Genomic DNA, 25,972 nt, shown 5'->3' with positions numbered 1-25,972 from the left:
ACTGTTGACGGACAAGGCATTGTTTGAGCCCACAAATTCCACGTTCTTGCAAACTTGTTGTAGTTGCCAGACCTAATGTAGAATGTTCTTTCGCTCCACACTGAGGAGTTAACAGCTCCTATCCACTCTTCCGGGGTAGGGGGAGTCCTGGATTGCCAAAACTGTGCGATTAATTTTCTCGCTTGAAATAGACATCTTACTACCGCTACCTCAGTACTGCTGTCTCTCAGTCCGCTGGTAACACATCCCAACACACAGATCTTAGGGTCTAGCTCTAGATTAACTTTAAACGTAGTGTTTATTTTCTTTAGAATCTCGGACCAATACCTAACTAGTTTTGGGCACCTCCAAAACATGTGGATTAGGTCTCCTGTTCTTCTGCATCTAGGGCATTCGTCATTAGTTCGACGACCAAACAGAAAGAGCTTTTTTGGTGTGTAGTAGGCTCTATGCAGCAGCATCAGATGGGAGGCCTTTTGTGAGGGAGAGACCGACACCTCTGGTCCCAGATCAAGAATCCTTTTCCATTGTGTGTCCGTTATCTCCCCCACATCAGCCGCCCACCTGTCTCTGCCCCCCGAAGAACACACTTGCATATTTGTTTTCTTTATTAGCTGGGTATATATCTCTGAGATTAGCCCCTTGAAGGTCACTGATTTAATTATTGTTTGTAATAGTGGGATCTTACACCATGTGGGGGGTAGCCTTGCGAACTGCTTTCCCAAGGCGTGTCTAATCTGTAAATAACTGTAGAATGCACAGTTTGGCAGCCGGTACTCTTGCCGCAGTTCCTCAAAAGGCTTCAGGGTATCCCCCTCATAGATCTGTATCAGACGACATACCCCATTCCTCTCCCAATACTTGTTCCTATCCACAGATAATAGTTCCTGCAAGTGCTTGTTATTCCATATTGGTGAGTATTCTGTTATTCCCTTGTACCCCATTATTCGCTTGGCAGTCTGCCAGACCCTAGTGATCATTTTAAGTATCGGAATCTCTCTTTGTAGTGAGTCTGCCTCAAGCGCTTCTACTAGAGAACTATGTGGACTTCCCTGTAAGATGACCTGGGCGTTCTTGCTACCCCCTCCATCGATGGCACATCCCCCGAGTTGCTGTAATTGGGCTGCTAGAAAGTAAGTAAACGGGTGGGGGACCCCCAGTCCCCCCTCCGTGACAGGGCACTGCAGTTTTTGTAGGCCTATCCTGGCCTGCCCTTTTTTCCAAATTAGTTCCCTAAAAAGGGATTGGATTTTTTGGAACCACTTCTCCCCGATCCATACTGGGGAGTTGTGGAGCAGGTATAACAACTGAGGCAGCCATACCATTTTAATCAAATTGGCCCGGCCTGCCACAGAGAGGGGGAGTCTACTCCAAATATCGCATTTTTTTCTAAATTTTAATAGAAGAGGGGCCAAGTTGTCCTCGATAAACGCATCGGGGTCCTTGGACATCACAACGCCAAGGTACTTCATTTTTCCCGTGATTCTCAACTGGGGCAGGCTCGTTGGAATAGCATTGGCCAATGGGTCGACCGGCAGGAGCGATGATTTCTCCCAATTGATGGTCAAAAAAAAAAAAAAAAAAAAAAAAGAGAGTAAGGAACAACATCAGTTCCTCTCTCTCTGTGGTGTGCAGCCGTTGCCGCTGGCTGCAGTGCTCCCAGGCTCCACAGGGAATTGCTGATACTGGGATGATGCCTGTAGCTGCAGGCATCATCCCGGTATAACCACTGCAAACTGAAGATGTCATATGATGGCCTACGATTGACAAGTGGTTCTAAAGGCAAACATTTTTTTACCAGAATGCATTCCCAGCATTAAGTTAAAAAATGCCCCACTAACTTTCCCCATCTCGAAACACTTACCTGTCTCCTCTTATTGATTTATTGCTGCCCCGGCTGTAGCACCACTTGCTTCTCATTCTGGTTTCACAGGAGACACTGAGGGCAGCAGGAGCCAAAGGCTCTGCTGTCATTCAAAATCCTGCGAGGAGGGTGTGGGGGCATGGCTTACTGGTGATGTGTGTGTCTATGGATGCACACAGCCCAGTACAGGAGTGCACCCGCATGGGTGCCCCCATAGCACAAGGCTTAATAAGGGGCCATTTACAGAGCCGGAGTCTGCCGCCCCGGAAGGCCCCCGGAAGAAAGAGGGGCGAAGATGGATGCTGCCACCAGCGGGGACATCACAGACAGCACAGGCTTCATTTGCAGGTAGGTGCCACATAATGGGCTAGTATGCGATGCAGGGGAACAAAGAGGACGTAAAACCCATTACGGTTTAGTTCCTCTTTAATGTGTAAAGGCTCCATGCACACTGGACGTTAAAATAACGTTATAAAAATGCCAGTAGTTTTGCAGTGAGTCTTTCAAAGGGTTTTAACATTTTTGCAATAGAGTTTATTAGCTTTTTCTAGCGTTTTTCCGAGTAAGCATTTTTTCGCTTTTTTTTTTTTAAGGGAATTTTTTTTTTTCAATGGATCAAAAACAATAAAAAACGATGATGAGCCACATTTTTGAGCGTTTATCTGCGTTTATCAGCGTTTATGCACGTTTAACGGTTTTAAGCGTTTTTTGTGGTCAGAAAAACAGCTCCTGAACGTGATTTTAGAGTGTTCAGACAACAGCCCATAAACTCCACTGCGGATAAACATCCAAAATCATCCATGTGTGCATAGACACATAGGATAACATAGAGGGGAGTTTATGGGCTGTTAAAAAAAATGCCCAAACCCCCAAAAACAGATGTTTACGAGCTTCAGTGTGCATGGAGCCTCAGTGTAGTTATTTTTTCTGCTACTTCCACCAGCACTTTCATATTAGGTCATAATTTAATAGAACCCACCCCACAGGCATCTTTATTGTGCAGCCTGCCTGACATACAGCCTTCACAATTCTGCAAAGCACTAGCTGTGCTAGAACCGTAGTTCTCATGAAGCCAGAGTGGAAAACTCCTAGGAGATTGCTAAGGATGTTGCATCAAAGGAGTAAGCTCTTTCTCTGATTCAAACCCCCTTGCATGTGCTTTCTCTTCCCTGATGCAGTAGCTCTGAACTCAGAGTTTGAAAGCTCACTCATGTGATGGTGAAAGTGAACAGTAATAGCTGAATCGCTCTTGACAATGACCTTAGCAACATCCTAGGAGTTCTCCAGTCAAGCTTCATAAGGTACATAAATGGCTTACACCTATAGCAAGGGCAGTATTCAACTTTGATCAAAGCTGCATGGTTTGTTTTTATCTACAGACGCCCCTTATCTACATAGGTAGTTTTTTGTAAAGGTGAACTAACCCGTTAAGCAGTGTGCATTACACGTTTCATTAGTGCATACACACATTGACACAGCACATTCTCTGCATGGGCCCTGCATTCACTATATCTGTTCTCCCACAGTACACAAATCATGGCAATGCAATCATTTTATTAAATATAAACTGCTAAATACCTTTTCTCATCAGCAGTATAAAGCAGTCGTATGACTTCTATCAGTGTCTGGCCGAGCACTGGGTAAAGCTTTTAGAAGGAGTTTTCATTTTCCTCTGACTGTCCTATGAGGCTGCATGACCCCTGACCCTCTGTCTGGACAGTGCTGATTGGCCCTGTGCTGATCACATGCACCCCCCCTCCCCCCCCCAAAAAAAAAAAAACATTCTCTAGCAATACACACCAAACTTAGCATATGCAGAGTGCCTCCTAGGGCTCTCTTCTATCACCAGATGGATTGGGGAATGTAAAAGAAGGGGAGGATCAGAGAAAACAGGATCATACAGCCTTTTTACACAATGCAGATGATTAAACCCATAGTTGCCAACTGTCCCGAATTTCCCGGGATTCAGAACCTTTTCGAGGTTTTCGCGATTCCCGGGAAATGTCCTGGGAAATCCTTGTTTTGCCGATTTTTCGCTGCCGCCGGCCGTGGACCTCTCGCATTGTCTGGTGACAATGTCTTCACCGGCAGCTATTTTGCAGAAGACCAGAACGCTGAGGCCAGGTGGCTGCCAATAGAAATTGTGCTGCGGAGCCAACCACCCCCCGCCCCGCTGCTGGCCTGACAGTCTGAAAGTCTGTGACCTGTTGTGGGAAAGGCCGTGGGAAAGGCCGTGGGGCAGGGCGGGGGGTGGGCAGCGCCTCAGCTCAATTTCTATTGGCAGCCAACCGGCCGGCTCCGCCTATTGTTCAACGCTGCCTGTTACTTCTGGTGTTCTGTAATGATGGCGGAGAGAGAATCTGCTGCTGGGGGAGGGGGGCTGCTCCACTGGGGGACACACTTGATGTAAGGGGGGGCTTCTCCACCGGGGGACACACCTGATGTAAGGGGGGACTTCTCCACTGGGGGACACCGGATGTAAGGGGGGCTTCTCCACTGAGGGACACCGGATGTAAGGGGGGGCTTCTTTACTGGGGGACACTGGATGTAAGGGGAGCTTCTCTACTGGGGGACACCGGATGTAAGGAGGGCTTCTCCACTGGGGGACACCTGATGTAAGGGGGCTTCTCCACTGGGGGACACCGGATGTAAGGGGGGCTTCCCCACTGAGGGACACCGGATGTAAGGGAGGCTTCCCCACTGGGGGACACCGGATGTAAGGGGGGCTTCTTCACTGGGGGACACCGGATGTAAGGGGGGCTTCTCCACTGGGGGACACCGGATGTAAGGGGGGCTTCTTTACTGGGGGACACTGGATGTAAGGGGAGCTTCTACACGGGGGGACACCGGATGTAAGGGGGGCTTCTCCACTGGGGGACACCTGATGTAAGGGGGGCTTCTCCACTGGGGGACACCTGATGTAAGGGGGGCTTCTCCACTGGGGGACACCGGACATAAGGGGGGCTTCCCCACTGGGGGACATCGGACGTAAGGGGGGCTTGCCCACTGGGGGACACCGGATGTAAGGGGGGCTTCTCCCCTGGGGGACACCGGATGTAAGGGGGGCTTCTCCACTGGGGGACACCGGATGTAAGGGGGGACTTCTTTACTGGGGGACTCTGGATGTAAGGGGAGCTTCTCCACTGGGGGACACCAGATGTAAGGGGTGGCTTCTCCACTGGGGGGACACCAGATGTAAGGGGGGATTCTCCACTGGGGGGCACCTGATGTAAGGGGGTCTGCTCCACTGGGGGACACACCTGATGTAAGAGGGGCTTCTCCACTGGGGGACACTTGATGTAAGGGGGTCTGCTCCACTGAGGGACACTGGATGTAAGGGGGCTTCTCCACTGGGGGACACCTGATGTAAGGGGGGCTTCTCCACTGGGGGACACCTGATGTAAGGGGGTCTGCTCCACTGGGGGGACACCGGATGTAAAGGGGGGATTCTCCACTGGGGAACACCGGATGTAAGGGGGGCTTCTCCACTGGGGGACACCGGATGTAAGGGGGCTTCTCCACTGGGGGACACTCGATGTAAGGGGGGCTTCTCCACTGGGGGACACCGGATGTAAGGGGGGCTTCTCCACTGGGGGACACTCGATGTAAGGGGGGCTTCTCCACTGGGGGACACCGGATGTAAGGGGGGCTTCTCCACTGGGGGACACTCGATGTAAGGGGGGCTTCTCCACTGGGGGACACCTGATGTAAGGGGGCTTCTCCACTGGGGGACACCGGATGTAAGGGGGGCTTCCCCACTGAGGGACACCGGATGTAAGGGGGGCTTCCCCACTGGGGGACACCGGATGTAAGGGGGGCTTCTTCACTGGGGGACACCGGATGTAAGGGGGGCTTCTCCACTGGGGGACACCGGATGTAAGGGGGGCTTCTTTACTGGGGGACACTGGATGTAAGGGGAGCTTCTACACTGGGGGACACCGGATGTAAGGGGGGCTTCTCCACTGGGGGACACCTGATGTAAGGGGGGCTTCTCCACTGGGGGACACCTGATGTAAGGGGGGCTTCTCCACTGGGGGACACCGGACATAAGGGGGGCTTCCCCACTGGGGGACATCGGACGTAAGGGGGGCTTGCCCACTGGGGGACACCGGATGTAAGGGGGGCTTCTCCCCTGGGGGACACTGGATGTAAGGGGGGCTTCTCCACTGGGGGACACCGGATGTAAGGGGGGACTTCTTTACTGGGGGACACTGGATGTAAGGGGAGCTTCTCCACTGGGGGACACCAGATGTAAGGGGTGGCTTCTCCACTGGGGGGACACCAGATGTAAGGGGGGATTCTCCACTGGGGGACACCTGATGTAAGGGGGTCTGCTCCACTGGGGGACACACCTGATGTAAGAGGGGCTTCTCCACTGGGGGACACTTGATGTAAGGGGGTCTGCTCCACTGAGGGACACTGGATGTAAGGGGGCTTCTCCACTGGGGGACACCTGATGTAAGGGGGGCTTCTCCACTGGGGGACACCTGATGTAAGGGGGTCTGCTCCACTGGGGGGACACCGGATGTAAAGGGGGGCTTCTCCACTGGGGAACACCGGATGTAAGGGGGGCTTCTCCACTGGGGGACACCGGATGTAAGGGGGGCTTCTCCACTGGGGGACACTCGATGTAAGGGGGGCTTCTCCACTGGGGGACACCGGATGTAAGGGGGGCTTCTCCACTGGGGGACACTCGATGTAAGGGGGATTCTCCACTGGGGGACACCGGATGTAAGGGGGACTTCTCCACTGGGGGACACCGAATGTAAGAGGGGCTTCTCCACTGGGGGACACCTGATGTAAGGGGGGCTTCTCCACTGGGGGACACCTGATATAAGGGGGCTTCTCCACTGGGGACACCGGATGTAAGGGGGCTTCTCCACTGGGGGACACCAGATGTAAGGGGGGCTTCTCCACTGGGGGACAACGGATGTAAGGGGGGCTTCTCCACTGGGGGACACTGAATGTAAGGGGGGCTTTTCCACTGGGGGACACTTGATGTAAGGGGGTCTGCTCCACTGAGGGACACTGGATGTAAGGGGGCTTCTCCACTGGGGGACACCTGATGTAAGGGGGGCTTCTCCACTGGGGGACACCTGATGTAAGGGGGTCTGCTCCACTGGGGGGACACCGGATGTAAAGGGGGGCTTCTCCACTGGGGAACACCGGATGTAAGGGGGGCTTCTCCACTGGGGGACACCGGATGTAAGGGGGGCTTCTCCACTGGGGGACACTCGATGTAAGGGGGGCTTCTCCACTGGGGGACACCGGATGTAAGGGGGGCTTCTCCACTGGGGGACACTCGATGTAAGGGGGGCTTCTCCACTGGGGGACACCGGATGTAAGGGGGACTTCTCCACTGGGGGACACCGAATGTAAGAGGGGCTTCTCCACTGGGGGACACCTGATGTAAAGGGGGCTTCTCCACTGGGGGACACCTGATGTAAAGGGGGCTTCTCCACTGGGGGACACCTGATATAAGGGGGCTTCTCCACTGGGGACACCGGATGTAAGGGGGCTTCTCCACTGGGGGACACCAGATGTAAGGGGGGCTTCTCCACTGGGGGACAACGGATGTAAGGGGGGCTTCGCCACTGGGGGACACCGGATGTAAGGGGGGCTTTTCCACTGGGGGACACTGGATGCAAGGGGGGCTTCTCCACTGGGGACACTGGATTTAAGGGGGGCTTCTCCACTGGGGGACACCGGATGTAAGGGGGGCTTCTCCACTGGGGGACACCTGATGTAAGGGGGTCTGCTCCACTGGGGGACACCTGATGTAAGGGGGGCTTCTCCACTGGGGGACACCTGATGTAAGGGGGCTTCTCCACTGGAGGGCACCAGATATAAGAGGAGCTTCTCCACAGGGGGACACTGGATGTAAGGGGGGCTTCTCCACTGGGGACACTGGATTTAAGGGGGGCTTCTCCACTGGGGGACACCTGATGAAAGGGGGGCTTCTCCACTGGGGGACACAAAATGTAAGGGGGTCTGCTCCACTGGGGGACGCCTGATGTAAGGGGGCTTCTCCACTGGGGGACACCGGATGTAAGGGGGGCTTCTCCACTGGGGACACCGGATGTAAGGGGGGCTTCTCCACTGGGGGACACCAGATGTAAAGGAGGGCTCTGCTGCTGGAGACACCAGATGTAAAGGAGGGCTCCGCTGCTGGGGACACCAGATGTAAGGAGGGACTCCGCTGCCAGGGACACAGATCTATAAGTAGGGCCTCTGCTTCTGGGGGCACCTGATGTAAGGACGTACTGGATGTAAGGGGGGCTTCTCCACTGGGGAACACCGGATGTGTGGGGGGCTACTCCACTGGGTGACACCTGATGTAAGGGGGTCTGCTCCACTGGGGGACACACCTGATGTAAGGGGGCTTCTCCACTGTGGGACACCAGATGTAAGAGGAGCTTCTCCACAGGGGGACACCGGATGTAAGGGGGGCTTCTCCACTGGGGAACACTGGATGTAAGGGGGGCTTCTCCACTGGGGGACACTGGATGTGTGGGGGGCTTCTCCACTGGGGACACTGGATGTAAGGGGGGCTTCTCCACTGGGGGACTGCCGGAAGAAGGCAAGACGGGTGAAGGGGAGCCATGCTGTGCATTACAGAAACAATCTCAAAGAGTGTGCTCTCTGTGGCATTGAGCTCAGACATCGAGCTTTTTTCTGCCACCTCTGGCTACTATGTGCATGTGCACCCCTCGTGTACTGGGCTTTTCTGTGTGAGCAACATGTCAGCTTTGTGAAAACGAGCTGGGACCAGGTAGGAAGAAATTCTTTACAAGTAGGAGCTGTGAAGGGGGGGGGGTTGTGTACAGGGGGGATGGCAGAGCCTTGTGTGTTTACAGATTTGTGTATGTTTGGAGCTGACATATATATATACAGGTGTGTGTGGGGGGCTGGGCTGGCATCTATACAGGCAGTGGCGGTGCTGGCCGTTAAGGGCACATGGGTGCCGCTCCCTCTCCCCAGCCACCCTCCTTTATGTATCATGGATAGATTCATGCATTGCATTGCATAAATCTATCCATGGCCACTGTAGCCACCCCCTATTCAGGCGTCTAGTCCTTTTTCGGGTGCCTAAATTACAGCTGTGGGCGTGTATTTTTGAAGCACCTGATTAGAGCCATAGGCTTCAAAAAAGGTGAACTGCGAGCACAGAGCATTGTGCTCGCAGTTCACCAAGGTGTGTTACAACAGCAAATGAAAATTCACTTTTCTAACACTGAACCGCCTCTCCGCCAATCAGGAAGCGCGGGTGTGTTACCTATCACTTGATTGGCTAAAATGACAGGAGAAGAAGAGGAGACGCATGGAGGACACAGCTTGCTGCCATCACTCACTGCCCCACCGAGATAGGGTAAGGGCCGGGCAGACAGCGAGCGGGCGGGGGGGTCACAGTGTTAACTTTTAAATGGGCACAGTGGCGGCATTTGATGGGCACAGTGGCAGCATTTGATGGCACAGTGGCAGAATTTGATAGGCATAATGGCTGCCTTTGATGGGCACAGTGGCTGCATTTGATGGGCACAATAGCTACATTTGATGGCGCAGTGGCTGTGTTTGATGGGCACAGTGGCTGCATTTGATGGGGCACAATGTCTGCATCTGATGGGCACAGTGGCTGCATTTGAACCAGGCCAAGCTGGCTCAAACAGTTTCCATCAACAAAGGATGTGGGCATAGTGTGTGCTGTAATCTAATGTAATATGTTAGCTACATATCATATGTGGCACGGTATTCTGACAACAGTACAGGTGACTTCCCAAATGCTGCCAGAACTAAAGTCAAGTTGAGCGCTTCTTCACTATACAACCCTTCCTCTGATTGGCTAAGACGGAAATCATGGCGTCATCCACCCGCCTTTCCACCTCGGCCAATGAAAGTGGATATCAACGACTGATGGGCATAAAAGCAGTCATGTTGCGCATGGCCCTAAAGCTGTTTTGTTATGCAGGACCTTCATGTACAGCTTATCTGCAGTGTTGTCAGTATGGATGGCTATTAAAGCTTGCAACTTGAGGGTGGTTTTGTAGGTAAAGTCAGCAACAGAACTTTGGCAGATGAGGCAATTGAGAGGGTTGCTAGATGCAGGTGAAGTAAATCGATGGCGGCTAGAGGGTGTGGAATGGTTAAAGAGGCTTAGGCTGGCCAGGGAACCTTGGTGGATGAGGGTGCTGAGGAATTTGCCAGGTATAAGTTGTGATACAATCTTGGTAATTGATAGTGTTAAGGGCCTTGCCAAATGTGGATGGTCTTGTGGGTTTTGGTGGCCGCAGCATGGACAGATACGAGTTGTGTTGTGGGTAAGGATGTCCAGAGGGTCCTGCTAGATGAGGTAATTATTTTTGTAGCATATTATAAAATTGCTAGTAGGAAATGTATTATAGACCCATTTTCCTCCATACACACCAAAGGCGAAAAAGTCCACAGTGCAACTTCCCCCACGGTGACCTTTTTTAGCAGCAAAGACTGCAGAGTTTGGCCTTTTTTGCACACTCTTGCTGAAGCACCCAGGGCAACCACCTCTTTTGCCTACCTCTCGACCTGCCCTTTTCCCCCTCCTGTCTCTCCCTCCCTTCTGAACACCTCTGACTGAAGTTTAAGAGTGACTTTGTCTCTAAAACTCTAATTTGTAGAACAGTGCTTCCTGCAAAAAAGATTGCATATACTTCTCCTTTTGCTGCCGCTGCTGAACGCTTCTCTATCCCCTCAATTCTGAGAAAAGCCAACATTTCCGATATTGTTGATCTCCTGGTCCCCCGCTGTGCTCTGTGGTTTACATAATAGTCAGCTGTGCAGCACATGAAGGCAAAGAGGCCTTTGATGTCCTAGAGCTCATAAATGTAGGGGCATAATCTCTGTTGTTAGATGATGGGCGGGGTACTTTTATCAAATAAAAGTAAGATTCAAAAGTGAAAATATATAAGTAAGTGCTCTAGTGACGCACCAAAATTACGCAAGAAAGTGAAACACCAACCTTACACAAAGAATATATCAAAACAAAGTGCAGCGCTCCAGTGCAAAGTGAAATCAATTGATACACAAATACAATTAATAAGTCTGAATTATAAAGTGACACAGATTATTAAACTATTAAAGTGCATCAATCAATATAGTGTACTAATAGCGTGCAAACACAGCAATCTTAAAGTGCTGGTGCTCAATAAATATCCAATAATTCATAAAGTCCCCAAATCCACATCAACAAATCTTCTTGAGATATTCTATGATGATGTCCCCCAGTGTGAAAAACACCTCCACTCTGTCACCAGTAGTGCAGTGAACTCTATGCACTCTCCAGACAGCTAATGCACATTTCCTGTAAGCACATAGAATCCACCTTGGAACTCCTGCCTCAGGTTGCCAGAACGAGATCCTAAAAAAAAAAAAAAAAAAAAAAAAAAAAAGGTAAGATGGGCGCTGACCCGAGTCCTGGAACCAGTGGTTTGATGTCAGCAGATAAGGCCCCTCCCAATGCGTTTGGTGCGAATGCACGTCCTAGGGAGATACGCTTTACGATCACTGGTAACAGAGTGGAGGTGTTTTTTACAATGGGGAACATTATTATAGAGTACCTCAGCATGATTCATTAATGTAGATTTGGGTACTTATTGTGCACCAGCACTTTAAGATTGCTATGTTTGCAGACTAAATGGTTTTTGTACATATTAGTACACCATATTGATTGATGCACTTTAATGATTTATTAATCTGTGCCACTTTATAATTCAGACTTGGTAATTATATTTGTGTATTAATTCATTTCACTTTGCACTGGAGTGCTGCACTTTGCTTTGATATATCAAGTAAAAGTACCCTGGCCATCTTCCAGTTCTATGTGAAGTACTTGATGGCATCTCAAAGTTTTGGCAAAAACTTAGCCAAAACTTTGGTTAGAAAAAGAACCAGCTGACTAGAATGCTTAAGCTCCTGGCCCAGTCTGAACAGAAGTTCAGACTAAAGTTGACAAAGGGAGCAATACCAGCTCAAGCATGCACTAACCTTTTTCACTGTAAAGGCTGATCCAAACTATGTAAGCCAGTTAAATACCTCCTCTGCATCCTGTAGCTAGATAGGTCGGCCACTCTAGTCAAGGAATCGCTGATATGTTGGACCTGTGATGTGTCCATCCCTCAGACTGCTTTGTTGTCCCATACTACATCCACGCCTACTTGTCCTCAACATCATCTACACCTGGAAACACCCTCACCTAAAAAGGTCACCCACACATCTCCTGATCCTTTGCCAACCTTACCCATTATACCACCCCTAGCTTGCTATCTTTAGCCACAACTGTATCCTCCAATGGCTCTGTGACCACCCTTACCCAACATACCCCTTCATCTGCTATGGCTCTGTGACCCTCCCTAACCTTATCTCCCCTTCTGCCCACACTTACCCACAGCACCAACCGAAATGTGTTTGACTCATCACTACCGACTAGTAATAAATGGGTCTCCTTTTCCCTCCATGTGGTATCTTTATGTGATAATGACAGATAAGGGTCATTTTATTAAGGGCACCATTCGCACAAGGCCATTGGAAATCTTTGCCTTTTTCAACATATTTTATTAGACAAGCATTAGAATCAATGCCTTGCCAAAGCCTTCATTTGAAACCCATTAACAATGTTGTGGAGGGTTTTAAAATGGGCAGTTTATGTAAAGAACCCCACATGAAGGAATTTTGCAGGAGGAGAAGGCAAGAATTTTACTGACTGGATGTCAGACTAATGGGCAAAAAATACCATTTCAGTCAATTTGCCACAGTCATTTCTGCAAAAGAAAGCAATACCAGCTTCTGAGATCAAGATAGTACCTATTTTTTCCACAGTATACCATGCTGTCTGGGAAATAGTGGGAAGAAGCAGGTTTCGTGAGCCAGTTAATTGCATCCTTTGCACTGTGCGGCTGGATGGGACAGCCACTCTAACCAAGGAATCGCAGGTGTGTTTGGGCTCTGGTGTCTGTGGCCATAAAACTGCTTTGCCATGCAGGACCTTCATGTAGAGCCCATTGCCACATACTACATCCACACCCTGTTGACCTGGACTCCATCTACACCTGGAAACATTCAATTTGCCAAACTGTCATTTCTGCAGAAGAAAGGCAATACCAGCTTCTGAGATCAAGCTAGTACCTATTTTTTCCACAGTATACCATGCTGTCTGGGAAATAGTGGGAAGAAGCAGGCTTTGTGAGCCAGTTAATTGCATCCTTTGCATTGTGCGGCTGGATGGGGCAGCCACTCTAGCCAAGGAATCGCAGGTGTGTTTGGGCTCTGGTGTCTGTGGCCATAAAACTGCTTTGCCATGCAGGACCTTCATGTAGAGCCCATTGCCACATACTATATCCACACCCTGCTGACCTGGACACCATCTACACCTGGAAACATCCTCACTTAAAAAGGTCACCCACACATCACCTGACCCTTTTCCAACATTACTCGTAGTACCATCCCTAGCTGGTATTTTTTAGCCACAACAGCATTCTCCTAGGGCTCTGCAACCACCCTCACCTGACCCCATCTCTGGCACCCCTTACCCACAGCACCCAACCTCTTCTGGCCACCCTTATCCACACCACACAACACTATCCTTTTCTGCAATAGCTCCATGGCTCCCCTTACCCACAGCAGCACGCCAATCTATCATGGCTCTCCGGACACGGTACACCACAACACCATTGTGCTCGGACCACGCAATGTCATCCCCTACTATACCATCACACACATCTGGTAAGGCCCTCAGCTACATGCTGTAACTCACAGCACAGAAAATTACACTCATGCTAACAGTACTAAGCCCAAAGGCCACTTTGCATTTTAGGTTACTGGCAATGGGATTCAAAGGGGTTCAGGTTTGGAACCCAAACTTCAGTAATGTTCAGCAAACCTGCAACCACCCTCACCTGACCCCATCCCTGGCATCCCTTACCCACAGCACCCAACCTCTTCTGGCCACCCTTATCCACACCACACAACACTATCCTTTTCTGCAATAGCTCCATGGCTACCCTTACCCACAGCAGCACCCCAATCTATCATGGCTCTCCGGACATGGTACACCACAACACCATTGTGCTCGGACCACCCAATGTCATCCCCTACTATACCATCACACACATCTGGTAAGGTCCTCAGCTACATGCTGTAACTCACAGCACAGAAAATGACACTCCTCATGCTAATAGTACTAAGCCCAAAGGCCACTTTGCATTTTAGGTTACTGGCAATGGGATTCAAGGGGGGTTCAGGTTTGGAACCCAAACTTCAGTAATGTTCAGCAAACCTGTGTATGGGCTTATGTTATGTTATTTGTTTGTCTCATCACTACTGACTACTAATGAATGGGGCCCCTTTTTTCACTAAGTGGTAGGTTATGTGACATTGACATATTACAGTCAATTCACCAAGTGCACAATTCACAGCAGGCCATTGAAAACTGTTGTCTTTTTAAACATATTTCAATAAGCAAAGACTGGAGTTAAAGCCCTTATTTAAATCCCATTACAATGGTAAAAAATGTGGCATACACACTCATGTGGATGTTAGAGACAGGAATTAGGGCAATGAGATCTCACTGTTTGAATATCCAAGAAATACAGGATGCCAGGTGCAGAATCATCAGGCACCACTTTAATCAGCAACATCATTTTTGGGAGCACTGACCCTTAAAACAACACCATTACATAGAAATGTATCAAGCATATGCATTCTAAAAATATTAAAATCATTATTTTATATGCAGGTTTTACCAATGATTAATATATCTGTAGTAAACCATCTACTACATTTATGGACATCTCCTCTGCCGTGTTTGGCACACAGTACTGAACTGAATGTGGCCACACAGTGGTGCAGGTTTTTGGGGGTTAAAACAGGCAGTGAAAAGGTGGCATAGCCCCCCTCACTGCCTGTCAAATACCCTCTGAAAATCAATCCACCGCGGACACATTAGTGTAAACGAGAGAGTAAAGCCTTTTTTTTTTTATAGTCTAATATTTGTCTAACGAGCAAATATGCCTGAACTTCATGATAGTGACAGTCTTGTGTTATCAATTGATCTTTGTAATAACCCATCTTTTAAAAAAATGAAAGAAACTGAATAATCTTTAGTTTAATATTTATTCTAATAAATAGGCCTATAAATTAATACACAGATCAACAAAAAATATGAAAAAGCCAAAGACAGTCAAAACATACAAGTAAACAATGTAACATGCAGCACAAAAGAATTTCACACTGGTTGGATGACAGTAGGCAGTATTAAATACCAAGTATTGTGTTGCACTGGGGTTACAAGAAAAATAAATGTAATACAGTCATAAAACACCTTGTCACATGTGTATAGTCTTAAAACTCTTGTCAGAATTAGATAAAGCGTAGTGCTTCCATTATTGTTACACCCATGTCATGAAAATACATGTATATAATGTAGACATTATACATTGATCTAAAGCACACCATTTGTAGTCCTGCTTGTACAGCCATGACAAAATACATACAGGTAAACCACAGCCCTTAAATTGCTTCTGTATCTTTTTCAAAGACTGAAAAATACCCATTGCCTATCACTCTGGACATTAGCACAGACTATTTCCAGTCCGGACCAGTAGACCACGTAATATACAGTATATCACACTATATATGCATATATCTGGAAACCAGAGGTCCGATATTCCACCCAACTATAAACTATGCAGATACATATGTAAAAATCTGCTTTACGGAGGATGGTACTGTATGTGGATGACTGCGTTATCTCCCATTGGTGTTACTCTCTGCAAACTCATAGTACAGCTCACTGTACAGCTATAGAGAACTGCCAGCACAAGCTTCACCTTCTGTATTCATGCATCCTGTAATGCCTTGCTATAATTGCTGACTCGTACCATTGTACATAGTCAAAATCAATCAATGTCACTCTTTTTCATATTTTCCGACTCAGTCATTTGTCTCCAAACTAGTAATATTTCCAGTCTCTGGTACATGCTCAGTGTTGACTTCAGCATCAGAGGCTCGTGTCTGCACTGACATCTCATATGAGGGTGGGGAGTCTTGACACAGAAAGGTTTCATCTACAACATCCATGGTGGTCTCCGTGTACAGAGGAGGTGGTATGTTGAATCCTTGCTCACCCACATAGATATGAGAACTTGCATTGGGATGCAGGACAGTATGACGAAGAGCTGTTTCATATGATGGTGGGTAGAAATCTGGCCTGAAAAATAAAAGTAAGCCAAGTTGGTGACACAAACTCATAAGGAGTAAAACAAACATGTTTATAAAACTAGTAAATTTAAAACTGTACAGGAATATATCACAAAAATAAGCAAGAGAAGAATAATGAAAGAAGCTATTATTTTTTTATCTAATCCCAGCAAAGCATTTCACACCTTTGAGCAGCATATATTATATGGAATCTATCTGGTTGTTACTTGTCAACTCTCTGGTTCCTATCAAACATTTGATTAACTCCTGTAAGTAATGCTATTTCTACAGCACAGCACACCTCTGCAGCATCAAATGGGTTAGCATTACTCGCAGGAGTTTGCAAATTAAAGCCGCCCTGAAAGGTTCCCTTTAATGCCCCCCCCAATTAATTACATAATCATCATTTAGGGTGCTTACTGCAAACATGCCTAATATATAGCAATGTTCAAATTACAGATTGCAGTGATTGGAAGCAACTAAAATATTACTTTTCAGCTTGCCTTGACATCCTACTCTGCTACTATACAACTGTTTGACTGATGTAGTTCAAAGAATCACTGGAATAAGTTACAACGGCTTTGTCCAATCCAAATCTAATCTGTTCATACTGTACATGTACATTATCCATTCACAGTTTCCATGAATTAAACATTGTGCAGTTTATTTATTTTGCTAAGGCATTACCATTAATACAATTTCATAAAAATCATCAGACCCATGGTAAAAATGGTTCTCCCTCCATTTAGGTTCATTGATGCAAGTAGAATTGTAGTAACATATATGAACAGGTATAATCAAACAGATCTGGCCATTTCAGTTTTATCTTTTGCAATCAGTTGGGTACTGTAAATAAATACTATCCTGCAGAACTATGAAGGGCAAAAGAAGTAGGGGCATATGCTTTAGGCATCACCCAAGACACACCCCAGTTTAGTCTCCACTAAGCCTTCCAGGTGCAAAGAAATAAATGACGCAATGCAGTTTTTGGTCAATGCATTATTTCGACAATGTGGTGGACCATGGGGTTGATTTACTAAGAGCAAATAGACTGTGCACTTTGCAAAGTGCAGTTGCACGCTGCAATTGCAATTGCTCCAGAGCCTAGTAAATAAGTTAAAGCTTCACTTTGCAAAGAATACCTAATCAAGTGCAAGGAAAATAAAATTTAAAAAAACGGTATTTTTGCTTGCACATGATTGAATGACGGAAGTAAGCAGAGCATCTGCTCATTTAATAAGCTCTGGAGAAACTACTCTTGCAGAGTGCAACTGTACTTTGCAAAGTGCACAGAATATTTACCTTTAGCAAATCCATCCCTATGTCCTCAATGCTTTGTTTTCAATTACTTTATGTATGCATTACTTTAAATATATGCTATCAATTGCAATAAAAATTCTCCAGTGACATAAAAATTGAGATTTAAAAAAGAAACTAAATACTATACCTGTCTACTGTCTCAATATGTACTTCCTGCTGGCTATGAATTCGTCTGATCATGTTTTGGAAGAGACTCTTGTGGTTGGCCTCATGATATGTGCTCCAAAAAATCCCAATCAGAAGAAGCAAAAATCCCAATGGCATGATCGTGTATGCCACAACTATTTCATGTCTACAGTTACATGAGTAGCTAGAGGATACAAAAAAAGCGCCAAGGCAGACAAGACAGAAGCCCAACACAAGGAGCAAGAATCGCAGTATTGTGTACACGTTTGTTTTCATCTTCGTGATTGGTTACTGAAAGCGTCTACTGCTGCCTCTCATCCAGCAGTTTTATATAGCACAACAAGACCTGCCCTTTGGATAATGATTGAAGAAAGCCATACGTGTGATATTCATTAACCATGGGGAAGCAGTATTCCAAGTTATACATCCTGAGGCTACAACACTAAAACATATTCACCAGCAGTGTTCAAGTATTACACAAGCACTTGTTTTGAAGAGTGACATAAGCATACCTGCATTTCAATCGGAATGAAAAGAAGCAAACATACACTTTAAATCTGCAACACAGCTATACAAATCCATAAGGCTATTTGTTTTTTATCCTATAGGCAGCTTGAAACAAAGGTCTGGTAAGTTAAGGTAATCCCACAGAATTGTTTTTAATTTATAGCAGAGTCTACCAGCAAAAACAGTAAATTGCCCTTCACCATGCATGGTTTGTGAAGGCTGATAACAGCAATTTCTAGTTGCTGTGGATAACTGCCCATCATTTCCTTAATGCATCTGTTACTATTCATATAATAATTTGTATAAATGCATCTAATAAATCTTTGAAGGATTTAGGAAGGGAGTTTAGGTGGTGCATAACCTGCTATCAGATTGGACAGAACTAATGCAGTATGATGAATATATGTGATTGCTTATTTAGTACTCTTTATTATTGATCTGCATACTTATCTAACAGTATGCATGCTTTTATGGTTACAGATCATAAAAAATAGATAAGAAAAGGTCAATGTATAGAGCAGCTTTAGGCAAAAAATGAAAATAGTCACAAGCTACACCACCCAGCAAACAAAGCAGCTGTGCTATAAACAGTATGTTGACTTTTCCTTAATGTTTATTTACCTTAAATTCTTGGAAATCCACGTCATCAACAAAGAGACACTTCTCTATAGAGTTTCTGTAGATAGGCAGTAGGAATACATTTTTTTGAAGTGAACAACTTCTCAAATTGAGCTTTCTCATCAAATCTGTGCAAGTATCAAGGAACCTTTAGCGTGTGTCCCAATATGACATGCAGACGCATATCAGGATCCACAGATTACTTACAAAAGGGACCAGAATAGACTAATGTAATGCAGCTGTGTCTGCAATCCAGCTCCAGGATGGATGATTGGTCCCACAAATCCACTACCAAAAGCGATGGTTGTGTTTCCTCCCCAACACCATCAAGTACAATGCAGGACCAGCAAGACTGAAAAGTACATGGGGACATTGAGGGCCTGCCCATATTCTGCGGCTGTGCTAGCTGAGGAGTGCCAACTGTTGGGGAATCAAGCAAAAAACAAAGTTTTTCTGATTAAACTAAACATAGACCATTACTATATCAGGACAGGGGGTGGTAGTCTATCTTTAAAGGGGTTGTAAACCTTAGTGTTTTTTCACCTTAATGCATCCTATGCATTAAGGTGAAAAAACTTCTGGCAGTGACCGGCCCCCCCAGCCCCCTGTTTTACTTACCTGAGCCCTCGAACTTGACCCACGGGGACACACTGTCTCTCTGCCTGGGGTTCTCGGCTCTTGATTGGATAGATTGATAGCAGTGCAGCCATTGGCTCCCGCTGCTGTCAATCAAATCCAATGATGCAGGCGCCGGGGGTCGGGGCCAAGTCCTGCATTTGGCCTCTATGCACGCTGAATGCTGGACTCGGGAACGCGCCCGCAAGGTAACCCCCTGGGAGAGCGCTTCTCCCAGGGGGTTATCTGATATGGGGAGGAGCCGCCAGAGCCGCCGAGGGACCCCAGAAGATGAGTTTCGGGGCCACTCTGTGCAAAACGAGCTGCACAGTGGAGGTAATTATGATATGTTTGTTATTTTTTTTTTTTAAACAAACCTTTAGTGTCACTTTAAGTACTAAACATTTAAAGTGATTCTCAAGGCTCAATATTTTTACCTTTAAGCATTCTCTGCATTAAGGTAAAAAATGTCTCAGTAATTGTATAGCCCCCTCACCCCCCTTATACTTACCTGAGCCCAATTTTGATCCCGTGCTCTGCAGAGGCTCCCTCTTTCTGCTCACAGAGGCAGCAGCGGAAGCCATTGGCTCCGGCTGCTGTCAATCAAATCCTCTGAGCAGAGAGTAGGGGTAGGGCTGACTCACACAGCCCGCAGGTGCACCCCATAGTAAGCAGATTGCTATGGTGGTGCACTACGGGGCACCCAACATGAGGAAGTTTGGGGCTGCTCTGTGCAATATAATTGCACAGAGCAGGTAAGTATAACATGTTTGTTATTTTTCCCCCAAAAAAATATTCTTTCTAAACGCTTTAAGCATCTTAAAGTTTACAATCATATTTAAATTGGAGAGGACCTTTAAATTGTATGTACTGTTATTGATCAAGGAATGAGCCACCCAATGCATTCACATAAAGGTAAAATACAAGTGGAAAAGAACAGCTAAATGTAAAAAATGCTATTTGCACAAGCACATACAACTATTTACTACAAAGCACAAGGTCTTTCCAACATGATCTGTTATTGCAAACAAGATATGATAAAGACGATTATGCTAGATTCAGTTGACCCTGCTTTTGTCTGTAAAGATGAGATTATATTAATCACAGTTACTCTTTGACAGTGAAAAATGCTCACTCATCACTCAGTTGTGTTAGAATGTTCCATAAATTGCCTAAGCAGGAAAGGAAACTGCTCTACAGTACATTGGTATATGGCCTTAAACCTTCTATACAGTACAGCAGTTAATGTATATGACAAAGGTTATGGTTTTAAAAAAATACAAACACTGGAAGTTATTCTTTGTTGAATGACTACTCCCGTGTAAAGCTTTCATATTATGTTCTGATAATTACTGTAAATGATGTGCACCTTCTGATGACTGCTAATAGGTCTGACTATATTGGGAATTACATCTGCCATGCTGACTGTTATTAGAGTGTGTATGAGTTGCAGCTAAAACACTACTAGGTGTCTGGAGTTACTAACATAAGTCTTTGTAAAGGTCACGTATACTCTATCCTTCTTGACTTTAAAACGTGGATGAACAGGAATTGTGGGCAGTGTTATTTAATAAATAATTTGCCGATGCAAATTGTTGTAAATTGTATGTTGTAAAATTGATGTAAATTCCACTTTGTAAAGAATAACCAATCAAGGTCAAGGAAATTTAAAAGAAGAGGACTTTTGCTTGCGCATGACCAGATGATTAAAGTCAGTACAGCATCACCTCATTCGCTGAGCTAAGTAAAACTTCACTTTGCAAAGTGCAAATTTTCTTATCTTAGTAAATAAGCTGAAAGTGACTCTAATTATTCAATATTTGCATGCAAAAACATGTTTTTTTTATTTTCCATGCTTATGAATAGCTATTATTTGCACCGTGAATTTTTACTTAGCTTTAACTAAGCTTATTTTGCAGAGTAAATACACTTTGGGGGTTATTTACTAAAGGCAAATCCACTTTGCACTACAAGTGCAAACTACAAGTGCAAAGTGCACTTAAAATTGCACTGAAAGTGCACTTGGAAGTGCAGTCGCTGTAGATCTGAGGGGGACATGCAAGGAAGATAAAAAACAGCATTTTAGCTTGCACATGATTGGATAATAAAATCAGCAGAGCTTCCCCTCATTTTAGATCTTCCCCTCAGATTTACAGCGACTGCACTTCCAAGTGCACTTTCAGTGCAATTTCAAGTGCACTTTGCACTTGTAGTTTGCACTTGTAGTGCAAAGTGGATTTGCCTTTTGTAAATAACCCCCTTGCTTTCTTAATATCTGTAATATAACTTGTGTTATGCAGACCTTTGTTAGAATGTAACCTGATTTATGCAGGACCATCAGCAATATTAATACTTTTTGCAACATGGTTGTGTATATTGTGTATACTATTTTGTTATTTGAAGGGGTTTTTGATACCATGCAGAATTGCAATTTTTGTACTGCTACTTGTGTATTTATTAAAGTTTATATTTTTTATAGACCAAGCCACAATCGTGTCAGTTAAGTCGTTTCTTTCCACTCAGGTAGCGAACTCCATTTTCATTACGGGTTTGTTTCCTTCTTTTTGATGTATACTTAATGTTACAATGTCAACACCTATTTGGTGAGTGGACTTTAAATTACGGTAACTCTTATGACCTTGTTTTTTCTTCTTGTTATTTCGTTTTTTGCTTACTGTATTCTTAAATATTATGAAATGGTGCTTACTGTTTGTACTCTTGATGCTCAACTGAAAAAAAAAGGGGTATGAAAACTTGAAAAAGTATTCATACCCCTTGAAATTTTCCACATTTTGTCATGCTACAACTAAAAATGTAAATGTATTTTCAAGGGATTTTATGTGATTGACCAGCACAAAATGGCACATAATTGTGAAGTGGAAGGAAAATGATAAATGGTTTTCAATTTTTTTTTACAAATAAATATATTTACATATAAATATATATTTACATATTTATATATATAATAAATATCTGAAATGTGTGGCATGCATTTGTATTCACCCCCTTCAATCTAGTGGAACCAATTGGATATTGGAAACCAGTAAATATAGTCCACCTGTGTGTAATTTAATCTCAGTATAAATACAGCTGTTCTGTGAAGCCGTCAGAGGTTTGTTAGAGAACCTTATTGAACAAACAGCATCATGAAGGCCAAGGAACACACCAAACAGGTCAGGGATAAAGTTGTGGAGAAATTTAAAGCAGGGTTAGGTTATAAAAAATATCCCAAACTCATGAACATCTCACGGAGCACTGTTCAATCCATTATCCGAAAATGAAAAGAGTATGGCACAACTGCAAACCTACCAAGACATGGCCGTCCACCTAAACTGACAAGCCAGGCAAGGAGAGCATTAATCAGAGAAGCAACTAATACGCCCATGGTAACTCTGGAGGAGCTGCAGAGATCCACAGCTCAGGTGGGAGAATCTGTCTACAGGACAATGATTAGTCATGCACTCCACAAATCTGGCCTTTATGGAGAGTGACAAGAGCCAGAGGCTCTAATAGGTTTCAAAATAGGGTGGGCTCGGGGTGCAGAGATTTGCAAAAAGAGCCCACCCAGTTGTGTCACAATAGCGAATAAATATTCGCTATTTTCACACTGAATCTCCTCCCCGCCAATCAGGAAGCAGGTCTGATTGTCCACAAGAAGCAGGGAGGAGGAGGGAGGAGACCGAAGCCGCCGTGATACCTGCAAAGGAGAGCAGGGGAAGCTGCCCTTGATGCCCGACACCCGTGATGCCCACTGTTTGTGATGCCCGTCACCCGTGATGCCTGTGGAGGAGATCAGAGAAGCCGCCCGTGATGCCCGCCGCCCGTGATGCCCGCCATAGATGGGGTAAGTGCTCTGGACCCGACCGACCGGACCGGGGGGGTGGTTGTGGGTGCACTGATTGCCGCCCCTCCACCCCCAAAGTAACTACCACCAGCCGCCACTGATCCAGAAATAAAAAAAATGGATATTAAGAAGGATACTATCCAAACCTAGAGTGTAAATGTGATGGTTTGAAACTTGGGCTGCTACTATTTATGTTTCCTAAAAAAGGAGTATAATTGGCATGCTAACATCACTTTACTGGCTGCACAGAGGTTCAAGGCTTTAACTGTAAAATACTAAGCTCTACCCAACCTTGTCCCTCTAGACATATTTTTGCTAACGCCAAACTAGTTTTTTTCCATTACCTCAAGCGCAAAAAATTCTCTGCACTTGAACTTTTTTTTTTCTTCGTGTAGTCACCTTTTTGCACTTCTGCATGTAGTCACCTTGAAAACTTCTCTTGTTCATGTCTTCTTTACTGCAATATACTGTATGATATACGGCACTCTGCAATTTTTCAAATATATCCTCAAAAAAGCATATTCTAACCCAAAATATACACTTTAATTATATCCGGTCATGTGCAGATTAAGTAGGTAAACAGGAATTTGCTTTTCACATGATTAGATGACTGAAGAGACTGTGGGGTTGATTTACTAAAGGCAAATAGGCAGTGCACTTTGCAAAGTGCAGTTGCATTCTGCAAGTGCAGCTGTTCCAGAGTTTAGTAAATGAGCAGAAGCTCTGCTAACTTCCATCATCCAATCATTTGCAAGCAAATATGCTGTTTTTTTAATTTTCCTTGCACGTGATTGGGTATGCTTTGCAAAGTAAAGATTTACCTAATTTACTAAGCTTTGGAGCAACTGCACTGTGTAGAGTGCAACTGCACTTTGAAAAGTGCACAGTCTATTTGCCTTTAGTAAATCAACCCCTATAAATGCAACACATTGCACATAAAAATTCACTGAAAATGCATGTGCAGTAATGCACATTTGGTTACAGTTTTATGCACCTTGTGTTGCATTCATATGCATTAATATGTGTTGCGGTGTGAAAGAGTTACATAAAATGCCATATTTTTCCAGGTGCTCTTGCAGTGACCTTCGTCTATCTGGTGAAGAAAAATCAGGTCACTGGACATGGTGTGAACAAGTCCCCAGACTTCAGAATACCTTAGACAGCTCACTCTAAAAACTGAGTTCCAGCAGTGGTGGCCCCTCCATTAGGGACGCCTGGGTGCCGCCCCCTCTCTCCTCTCCACCCCCTATATGGCGTGGACTCAGGTCAGAGAGGATGCCTCCACAGCCCACCCAGGTGTGTTGCAACCGTGAATGAATATTTGCAGTAGCAACACTGATCATCCTCCCAGCCAATTGAGAAGCAGGTATGAAACAAGTTTCCCAATTGGCCAAAACATCAGGCGATCCTATTGGACGCCTAGCGCTGGAAGGAGCAGAGAGGAAACGCTCCGTGGAGAGGACTCCAGGAGAGGACACCGGAGCCTGCCACGTTGGAAGATGGCCACAGCAGCTCTGACTGCTGCTTTCGCACGGTAAGGACAGCGGGTGGTGGAGGGGGGGTGTTAGTGCCGTGTCGTGGCGGGGGTAGCTGGCAGCTGTGCTAGTGCCATTCCACCGGCGGCCCGGAGTGGGGTTGTTTGCCGCCCCCCCAAGAAAACTCCCAGCAGCTGCCACTGAATTCCAGGTACATGAACCACAAACAAGACACTGGGGTTGATTTACTAAAGGCAAATAGACTTTTCACTTTGCAAAGGGCAGTTGCACTCTACAAGTGCAGTTGCTCCAGAGCTTAGTAAATGAGGTAAAGCTTTACTCAATCACATGCAAGGAAAATAAAAAACAGCATTTTTGCTTGCACATGAATGGATGATGGAAGGCAACAGAGCTTCTGCTCATTTACTAAGCTCTGGAGCAACTGCTCTGGTAGACTGCAACTGCACTTTGCAAAGTGCACAGTCTCTTTGCTTTAAGTAAATCAGCCCCACTGGTTATATTTGGGTGTTATACCCCCAGCATGGCACTGGACTGGTCCTTGTAATATAATGTGCTGTGTCTACCAATATCACTCCTCCTGGTCAATTATCTGCACTATGTATGTGTGTTGGGAGAGCAAAGCAATATTTCTGATGGTATAGGTGAGTAGTGGAGGTCGGAGAAGTGGCACATACTGTAATGCCCAGAGTGTAGCAGATTTCTAAAACCACCTACTCTCCATCTATCTCAAAGTGCCCACACCAGCACATATTAAAGGGGTTGTAAACCCTTAGGGTTTTTCAACTTAATGCATTCTATGCATTAAGATGAAAAACCTCCTGTGATGCAGCAGCCCCCCAGAGCCCCCCTTTTACTTACCTGAACCCGATCTTTCCAGCGATGGGGACGAGTACACCAGCTCCAGCCGGTGTCTTGGGTCCTGATTGGACAGATTGATAGCAGCGCAGCAGTTGGCTCTCGCTGCTGTCAATCAAATCCAATGACGCGGGAGCCAGGGGGGGGGCCGAGTCCTTCTGTCTGTACCAATAGACGCAGGAGCAGGACACGGGAGTGCGCCCGCATGAGTGCCCCAAGGGAGAGCAGCTCTCCAACGGGGTACTCGAGAAGAGGAGGAGCCAGGAGCACCGCTGAGGGACCCCAGAAGAGGAGGATTGGGGCCACGCTGTGCAAAGCCAATCTGCGAACCTTTAGATATCCTTTAATCCGGTGAAGGTAGAGGTAGGGAAGGGCTGGCATCATTTAAACTGGAGAGCAGGTTGACAGAAAAATAAATGACAGACATTTGTATTGATTTTTAGTACATGAATGCACTTGATAAAACAATGTTTTGCATCATTGTATAGTTTCTGAAGTTCATCT

General features: G+C 46.0%; 1 protein-coding gene across 1 annotated transcript; it reads right to left on the bottom strand.

Moving 5' to 3' along the window:
• Positions 1–15,820: 15,820 nt before the first annotated feature.
• Positions 15,821–17,826, bottom strand: TMEM252 (transmembrane protein 252). Its single transcript, XM_073629960.1, has 2 exons — positions 17,535–17,826; positions 15,821–16,097 (listed from the first exon to the last, which is right to left on the bottom strand). The coding sequence occupies exons 1-2, from the start codon at positions 17,807–17,809 to the stop codon at positions 15,821–15,823; spliced, it is 552 nt and encodes a 183-aa protein (XP_073486061.1). The 5' UTR covers positions 17,810–17,826.
• Positions 17,827–25,972: the final 8,146 nt, after the last annotated feature.

This window comes from Aquarana catesbeiana, linkage group LG01 (assembly GCF_042186555.1).
Source record: "Aquarana catesbeiana isolate 2022-GZ linkage group LG01, ASM4218655v1, whole genome shotgun sequence".
In the NCBI taxonomy this organism is placed as follows: domain Eukaryota; kingdom Metazoa; phylum Chordata; class Amphibia; order Anura; family Ranidae; genus Aquarana; species Aquarana catesbeiana.
This window is presented reverse-complemented; position numbering and strand designations above follow the sequence as displayed.